At 36.6% G+C, this 9,752-nt stretch overlaps 1 protein-coding gene across 3 annotated transcripts in view; it reads right to left on the bottom strand.

Annotated features, from left to right (window-relative positions):
• Positions 1 to 467: 467 nt before the first annotated feature.
• Positions 468 to 9,752, bottom strand: part of LOC127875189 (ESF1 homolog) — a 28,489-nt gene continuing 19,204 nt past the window's right edge. For all 3 annotated transcript variants that reach the window (XM_052420041.1, XM_052420043.1, XM_052420042.1), the window contains exons 9-13: positions 8,232 to 8,393; positions 7,064 to 7,257; positions 4,175 to 4,283; positions 3,598 to 3,827; positions 468 to 3,029 (exon numbers count right to left, since the gene is read on the bottom strand). In XM_052420041.1, the coding sequence (XP_052276001.1) occupies positions 2,715 to 3,029; positions 3,598 to 3,827; positions 4,175 to 4,283; positions 7,064 to 7,257; positions 8,232 to 8,393 (1,010 nt within the window). In that variant the 3' untranslated portion in view covers positions 468 to 2,714. The remainder of the gene's footprint in view (positions 3,030 to 3,597; positions 3,828 to 4,174; positions 4,284 to 7,063; positions 7,258 to 8,231; positions 8,394 to 9,752) is intronic.

Raw genomic sequence — 9,752 nt, 5'->3', positions numbered from 1 at the left:
TTTCGATTCTCATAACCATTTACATTTCTTATATTTTTAGCTAACAATTAACTTTGTATGACAAAATAACTCTTGATTTATGTTTATGAATATGAACTCGTGATTTACAAAATGCAACGCTAGATCTTATTAATGCAAAAAAATGTCAGTGTATTAAAGCATTGCCACGCTGTAGGTAAATTACACAAAGATTTAAATTACTATGCATAATAAGATGACACACTATATCATGACAATGTGAATGCACTACGAGCTTGAAGGTAAATAATTGCATGTCAAGTGAGTCTGTAAAGAACATGTCAACAGCTCTTTACATACTTAATTTAATACAAATTAAATTTTACTTCATGTTTTTTTGTTGTCAAAGGGAGATAACACAATACTTTTTTAAACGGCAATTGGTAAAATTCAGTTTGTTACATATAAGCAGCTTCTATTTTCATTTGCAAGTTACAAAGAACAGAACCTTGGCATTTACTTTTACTCAGCAAAATCTGCATTTATAAATTGACTATGATCTTCAAAAAATGACAATATGCAAATTTTAACAGTAAAAAACATTAACAGCAGCAGATGCAGTGTTCACATCAGTAAATGGAAATACTTCTATGACTTTTAAAACTGCTTGAAGCTATCTGGTCTGTTAGTTTTGTCAATATGAATAAATCCTCAATAAGACAGTACCTAACAAGGGACAAAATTGTCACAAAACCAGGTTTTCAATTTGAAAAAAAAACAAGCAAATTCATTGAATGGATATCCCCCGCCAATATGCTTCTGGATACAAAAATGATATATTTGACACTCAAAAAAGCATTTTTTCAAGACACAAAGGGCCATAACTCCGTTATAAACAGATGGTGTACAATGCCATTTGGCGTGCATCATCCTTTTATCCATATCTTTACTCATACCAAGTTTCAACGAAATCCGCCATAGCACTTCCAAGATATGGCTCCGGACGGACGTACGGAAGGACGGACAACGCCAAAACAGTATCCCTCCGCCTATTGCGGGGGATAAAAAGTCTGATAAAGGGAGACAACTCCAAATTTGCATTGTTACTGGTTGTTCATTGTTACCCCCCTTGTTTCAAAATCAATCTGTTTTAAGTCGTGGCGACCTTGATCTTGGAGATATCAACGTAATTCTTTCGCGTAACACCGTCCAATGATGGTGAAGAAATGTGCCAAATTATTTTAAAATCTCACAATGAATGACATAGTTATGGCCCAGACAATCTCATTTATGGCCATTTTTGACCTTTGAACTCCAAGTGAGACCTTAACCTTGGAGATATCGACGTAATTCATTCACGCGACACACTGTCTAATGATGGTGAACTAATGTGCCAAATGATTTCAAAATCTCACAATGAACGACAAAGTTATGGCCCGGACAAGCTTGTTCCGCCAGCCCGCCCGCACGCCGACATTCGCCAATCTAATAACCAGTTTTTCCCCAGTTTTTTTTCCTTTGGAAAACCTGGTTAAAATTTAATTAATCATATAAACCATTACTTATAAAATATAAGTTGTGCAAATGATCATCAACAAAATTTACCAGTGGACATTTTGTACACATGCACATATTGGCTGTTTTTTATTCATCTGGACATGACAATATCTTTTCAAAGATCAACCACAAATGATTATTACCCAGTACATGATATGATACAGGGCATTTCATACTATTTTTGCTTGTAACAAAAAGCAATTGCTTTGAATGAATCTACAAATAATTTGAGAAAAGCTTACATGATATAAGGCTCGTTACCGAAACATGGTTTGAATATTTATGTTATGTATAATAGCAATCCAGCTGCTTTTATTTCTTTTTAAGTAATTCCAATACGTATAATATCCTATATATAAAGCTTTACACATTCCATTTCTATATTATAAACTCCTTAATGATACAAATCATGATTAATTCAAAGTATGATGCTTCTCACAAGTAAATGTGTTCATCTTTATAATACATTACTATATTTCATCAACAATTGTTTGATTTTTTTTAATTAATTACGTTTTAAACTACGTTTGTTTATATAACACAACAAAATAAAGATATTTTGTTTACAGTTTTTATGAAGAAAACATAAAAGTCAACAAAATATCAGCTAACACAATACTTGAACAGGACATGTTTCCATAGGATATGGATGCCCCCACAGTCCACTAAGACTGACTTTGACTTGTGGTTAGCAGACTGGTTGCACCTCAAGGTGGCCATTTGTGCTAAGTTATTTAAAACTTTATTTAAAAGCAAGATAAACAACAAAATTACCAAAAAAGCCACATTTATCTTTGACCTCTAATGGTAACCTTGACCTTTAAGGTAGGGAGAAAGGTGTTACACGTGACACATCGTCTGATGATGGTTAACATTTTGCTACTTTTAAAATCCATAAATGTATGGCAAAGATATGTCTGACACGGGAAATTTCAATCTGCTATATAGCAAAATTCGACATTTGATCTCCAAAAGTGAGCTTGACCTCAAAGGAGACTGGTGTTGCAAGACACATCCACTTATGTTTAAATTAGTGCCATGAACAATACAAAATCCATCAATATATGTCAAAATTATGGCTGAGACAGGAATTTTCAGACATATAACAGGACCCTACGATGGACGGTGCAACGGCTATATGACACTTCATCAAAGGGGAGGGAGCAAATGTGAGAACTGAGTGATGAGGCACATATGAGTTATCTTTTCACCTTATTTGTCTGAAAATGTTTAGTTTTTGCCTTTACAGATTTAACAAGGTTTGCCAAACTATCATCTTTCATTGCCAACTTATCTGACTCATCCAATTTCACTTTCTTTATGATACTACTACTTTTGTCCAAATTATTGTCACTTTTTGCTCTTTTATTTTTCTTTGGGTCCCTATTTCTCTTCAGCTTCTCTGAGATCATCAACTCGGTTCCCTTTGTCTTGCGGAATTCAGGAGCCGAGGGGTCGATGTTGAATAAGTGAGAATCGTAGACCGCAGAAAAACGAGGGTCGGTCACATTGACCTGTAAACAAATTGTGATTGTTTAAAAACATGTCGATCAATCTGTTATGTCTTTACAGACAGAGGAAAATGACATAAGCAATAAACAGGGGAAACACTGGCACAAAACTGTTATGTTCTAGAAAGAAATGTACAATATAAGATATAATAAGACATTTGTCTGATGTCTACTGCTGTTATAAAAATATCTTACATGGCAGACAGTGATATTAAGTCCACATTTTGTGTTTAGCAGGCCCCCCCCCCCCATATAGGTGAAAGTTCTTTAAGTTTGAAAATACTTCAACTTTGAATACTTACAATACTGAAATCATTCTTATTTCTGAAAGTCTACACTGAAAACCTTCATCAATGTATTTGAGCCGCACTCTGAGAAAAAGGAGCTTAATGCATGTGCGTAAAGTGTCGTCTTAGATTACCATGTGCAGTCCAAACAGAATTATCAGCTACACCACTTTCCGCTCTAATGGAATTTTTTGTTTAAAAGAAGTCCCTTCTTATTGAAAATCCAGTCTGAGCAGATAGTGTCCTCCTTTATTAAGTGTTTCATATACAACATCACCACAAACCTGAAAGTCCTCCTCTGACTCCTTCCCTATTCCCTTCATTTCCTCCCTCTTTTTCATCTTTTTCTTCTTCTTCTTCTGTCCTTCCTCCTCAACCAGGTCGTTAAAGTTAAAGTGTTTCTTGCCCTCTTCTTCCCCACCCCCCATCATCAGGAGAGACAACTCCGCAATCTTCTGGGGGTCATCAGGATCAGGGGACTCTTTATGCTTTTTACCCATTTTATTCTTTTTGTCTGGGGTGCAAAAAAATAATGGAGAATACTACACAAGTGTACAAAAACAAGCGTATAAAATGTAACCTTCGATACAACTGAAGTTAAATCTTTAACACTAAGATAGGAACTTTGACATGTTTGAATTCCCTTAGAAAATCAAATTAAAGACCTTTCTTACAAGATTCAAGTCTAAAGGCTTCATTTGCAACCCTGAGATACTGATGAGTAGCAAACAACATAAAACCTAAACAGACTGCGAGTTACTCACAGGCTGATTTGGTAATGTGCTGGTTGCATATAGGCATAAGATATTTATAGTCTATGAATACCAGCCCAGTGTAAATTCATCCCATATGCAAACATACCTTTCTTCTTGTTATTTTTCTTCCCCAAGTCTTCTCCAGCCATCATGAACGAGTCCACACCTCCAGGTACCTCATCGTCACTAAATGCCAGCTCCCCCTCCTGTGGCCCCTGTGTTAAATATGAGCAACGCTCTGGGAATAAAGGTTTAACCCTTTGAATGCTGGGAAATTTGTCTTCTGCTAAAATGCCGTCTGCTGAATTTCTAAAATTAGCATTTTCTTCGATTTTTTTCAAAGAATACTATCAGAATAGCAAACAGTTTGGATCCTGATGAGACGCCACGTTCTGTGGCGTCTCATCTGTATCCAAACTGTTTGCAAAGGCCTTCAAAATTTGGTTCCCGCACTGAAAGGGTTAATGCATGTGGGTTATGTGTCATCCCAGATAAGCCTGTGCATTCCATTCAGGCTAATCAGGGGCGATACCACCTTTGCTGGATTTCTGCTATAAAGAGACTTGATTTAAACAAAAAAATACAATAAAATACCCATAGGACTTCTCACATACAGCCCAGAGAGACTTAAGATTACCACCACCATAAGATCGTCTTTCAAATGAGCTATAAGTAGCGATACATTACATTAAGAGTGATTTAACTGTGTATATAGCTCTTTCATTAATGCAATATTATCCGGTTAATCCCATTGACAATTGTGAGTATTAAAAGAAGAACACCATTTAAAGGAAATGTGTTGGTTTATGTATATTATTAATTTTTATCCAACTGAGGTCAAACAAATGATTTTAGTTTTTTCCACGCATAATCACTCATAAAATTTCTTCATTCTGATATTAAAATAAATAATCTACTGAAACCAACAAATATCTCTATTTCTTTCATGTTTCCATGATCACATCATGTAAGCGCACCATTAACAACAAGACTATTGCCAAGCAATATATGTCCCCTACCGGCTCCACCATTGTCAGAAAATATTTTTTATTTGTTGCCATAGCAACCAGAATTTTTGACGTAGGAAGAAAATGATATGACGTACATAATGTCCATATTGCCATCTATCCATGTTTCAAGTTTCATGAAAAAATATTAAGAACTTTTAAAGTTATCGCAGGATCCAGAAAAAGTGCAGGATCCACCATTTTCAGCAGTATTTCTAGTCTATTTGTTGCCATAGCAACCAGAATTCTTGACATAGGAACATAATGAAATGGCGTGCATAATCTCAATATTGCCATCTGTCCATGTTTCAAGTTTCATGAAAAAATATGAAGAACTTTTTAAGTTATCGCAGGATCCAGAAAAGTGTGACAGACTGACGGACACACAGAGCGCAAACCATAAGTCCCCTCCGTTGAAACCGGTAGGGGACAACAATCAGGGTAGATAGAGGTAAGAATAATCAAAACTGATGTCAATAACACAATTTTTGGAATGGCTAATCTGTATGATGCCAGTAAGACACCAGACATTTGACTTAGTTTTACATTTTGCAAATGGTTTCTGTATTCGACCTTTTTACCTGCTGATTTCAATCTTGTCTATCAATTTACATCATTAAACATTTTTAGTTGGGAAATATGCCTAGCAATTTGTTCGAAACCTAAAAAATCATTATAAGCACAAACATACTTAACAAATAAAGCCTTTAACAAGACCTGCGTTTGTGAAACAAAACGCCCCCTTTCTGCACTTTGAAGCCAAATCACACAATTTCAAAGAAAATTGTTAAGTCTCAGGCCCATAACTTCACTAAATATCAATGGACTGGAACCAAACTCACATTTCATCTGTAAATCATGTACGGAGACTCACATGCCAAAATTCAGCTCAATATCTGAAAGTGTTGTTTAAAAATTCCGGAAAAGGGCATTATAGAGAAAATTTCCAAGTCCAAGGCCCATAACTTTTCCAACAAGAAACCGTCGGAGACGGGTGATGCTCCCCAAAGTTTTTTTTTGTCACAATATTGCACTATATATTCAGATAAAAGGAAACGTCTTGAGTGGCATAACTTTGGACAAAATAATACGATGGATGGTTTAGCACTTAAAAATTTCAAAGGGCCATAACTCTCTAAATATATCCGCTAACCAGAACCCACAAATAACATGCACATCTCCTCAAGGTAGTGAAGCTTCCCATAAAGCTTCATTGAATTCCGGTCATTAGTTGCTGAGAAATAGCCCGGACAAGAATTACACAATATGTACAGTTAATGAAAAATTTCAAAGGGCCATTACTCTGTGAAAAATCATCCGACCAGAACCGGCTGATAATTTGCACATCTCCTCTTGGTAGTGAAGCTTCCCATATAAAGTTTAATTGAATTCCGGTCATTAATTGCTGAGAAATAGCCCGGACAAAAATTGTGCACGGACGGACGCATGCAGGGACAGACGAAGCGGCGACTATATGCTCCCCCCAAAAGTTTTGGGGGAGCATAAAAATCAATGGACAGTAAAGAAATTCACACCTCATCTGAGGTCATGAAGGTAGACTCACATACCAAAAATCGTTTAAATATCTGATAGTGTTGGGTTAAAATCCTTCGGAAAACAGACTACCAGACGGACTGATGGATGGAAAGTTCGACTTCTATATGCCACCCCTATCAGAAGGCATAAAAACATACATTGACCGTTTTGTATATTGGTTCAAAACAATTACAGCTATCATGCAAGCTTTGTTCTGGGAAAAATTAGCTTTATGCATGTGCGTAAAGTGTCGTCCCTGATTAGCCTGTGCAGTGCTCACAGGCTTATCACGGATGATACTTTCCCCTTAAAGGGTATTTTTAGTTTAAATAAAGTCTCTTCTTAGCAATTATTAAGTTTAAGAGGAAAGTAATGTCGCTGATTTGCTAATGCACATGAATTATGCCCAGTTTTCCCGAAATCCTGACTATTATGCAATTAACTATCTGTACCGTATCCTCTTCACTGTTGTCATCATTATCATCCATAAACTGATCATCTTGTTCCCACATTTTCTTTTTGTTCTTCCGTTCCTCCAGCTTCTTCATCTTCTTCTCTTTCCGTTTCTCCAGATACTCCTCCCAAACTGTTGAGTCCTTGTGCTTCTTCTTCTTCTTCAAAATCGTCTCCGTGGTTTCCTTGAGACCTGCATACAAGTATTTCACAGTTTAACTTCATTATCAAGATGACAACATCACATGATTTTTCTACGACCTCATAAAAATTGCATAAATAAAATATTATGTGAGGGTTGAATCACATATTTAAGCCTTGTTCTGAGAAAACAGGGCATAAAGCATATGCATACAGTGCATAAACACTTTCCGCCTAAACTGGATTTTTTTTTTAGAAGAGGGTCCCTTAAAATGGAAAATGACCATAAGTAGAATGTGAAAGGATGTGGTATAGATTGCAAACATTAACCTAGCACAAATCTTAACGCATGCATATTTTAAAATTCCCTATGGTAATATACATGTGTGCATTAGTGTACGCACTATAGGCAATCAAAAGAGATTGAAGCATACTTCACTATGTATACTGTTTTTGCAAATGCAAAACTGTGTACAAACAAAGTTGAATGCAAATATAGGAAACAATCCAAGTATATCATTTAAATCATGGTGTTCACAAGAACCAAGTAAATGTAATATAAGAAAAAAATATAAGTAATCAATGTAGTCATGAAATTCCTATGAGCTATGACACATAATTTTTAGTTCATTAATTTAGTCTCAAGACTTCTCATGTCTGAGGCTGATTTATTTTAAAATGATTGAACATTGTTGATACATGTTTATTTAATCTTGCATGCTTCTATTTTGGGAAATGACTTCTCTTAAGAAATGCTTGCACTTTGTTTGCCAAATTAACAGAAATGTTTATTAAAATTGTGGTTCATTATCATATCTTAGTAAATAAAATTAATAGGCTTGACTTAAGACATACTTATCTAAAAAATTCCCTTCTCCTGCGCCCATTTCCCCCCTGTACCTGGCTCCCAGGTGATCTCCATCTGCACGTCTCCCTTCCACCTTCTCCCTCCCATCCTGTACCTGGCTCCCAGGTGATCTCCATCTGCACGTCTCCCCCCCCCCTTCTCCCCCCCCCCTCCTGTACCTGGCTCCCAGGTGATCTCCATCTGCACGTCTCCCTTCCCCTTCTCCTGTTGTCTGTCCATGTCCAGTAGAAGGGCCTTGTACTTGTTGATCTGCCTGTCCTCATCACCTGAGCCACCCACCTCATCATCATCCTCAGCAGCAGCAGTGGAATAATCAGGTGCTGAAATAAGGGATAGTTATGTGAGCCTTGTTCTGGAAAAACTGGACTCAATGCAAGTGTGTAAAGTGTCATCCCATAATAGTGCAGTGTCCACTAGGTAATCAGGGATGTACTTTCAAACTAAAATGGGTTGTTGGCTAAAAAGAGACTTCCTTGAAGCAAAAAATACACCAGGAAAGTGAAGTCCTTAATTAGCACACTGTTTAGGACTGTTTGATCAGATACACAACTAGTTTGCCTATCCTAATAGCCCCTATACACTCCACACCTCATCCACCTCTTTCTGGCCAGCTAGCTTTGTTGAGAAAGGTTATTTTTATATTAGGTTTCATAAGTCTAAGAAACACAATAAAAGACAATGGTCACAGTAATATTATTGAAGCATGTCGGAAACAAGCATCTCAAACAGATTTATTGATTTCTTAATAGTACAATATAGGTGATGAGAAATGGCCTTAACAAGACAATCTAACATAAGACATGAGAAAGGTAAGACTATAACTAATCACAATCAAAAACAAGAGGGCCATGATGGCCCTGAATTGCTCACCTGACTCATTAAGATCAGAGGTAAAACTATGACCTCAATTGTCTACACAATGTTTTTCTATGATTTGACCTAGTGACCTAGTTCCTGACTCTAGATGACCCAAATACAATCCCAATCCAGATTTCATCAAGATAAACATTCTGACCACAGTTCATAAATATTGGATGAAAACTGTGACCTCTATTGTCAACACAAGGTTTTTCTATTTATTTGACCTAGATTTTTACCCCAGATGACCCAAATACAATCCCACCCAGACTTCATCAAGAATTCTGACCAAATTTCATAAAGGTTGGATGAAAACTGTGATCTCTAATGTCTACACAAGGTTTTTCTATTATTTGACCTAGTGACCTAGTTTTTGACCCCAGATAACCCAAATAAAATCCCAACCCAGATTTAATCAAGATAAACATTCTGACCAAATTTCATAAAGATTGGATGAAAACTGTGACCTCTATTGTCTACAGAAGGTTGTTTTATTATTTGACCTAGTGACCTTGTTTTTGACCCCAGATGACCCAAATACAATCCCAAACCGGATTTCATCAAGATAAACATTTTGACCAAATTTCATCAAGATTGGATGCAAACTGTGACCTCTACTGTCTACACAAACAAATTGTTGACGGACGAACGCACGGACACACGCAGGCACGCACAACGGACGCCGGACATCACACGATCACATAAGCTCACCGTGTCACTTTATGACAGGTGACCTAAAAATATGTGTCGGAGATAAACATGAACAGTTGTGGTTAAAATCCCATAGAAACAAGGGCTGTTTGTAAAACATGCATGCCCCC

This window comes from Dreissena polymorpha, chromosome 3 (genome assembly GCF_020536995.1).
Source record: "Dreissena polymorpha isolate Duluth1 chromosome 3, UMN_Dpol_1.0, whole genome shotgun sequence".
NCBI classification, from domain to species: Eukaryota; Metazoa; Mollusca; class Bivalvia; order Myida; family Dreissenidae; genus Dreissena; species Dreissena polymorpha.
The sequence above is the reverse complement of the archived record's forward strand: the minus strand, read 5'-3'. Positions and strand labels throughout refer to the sequence as shown.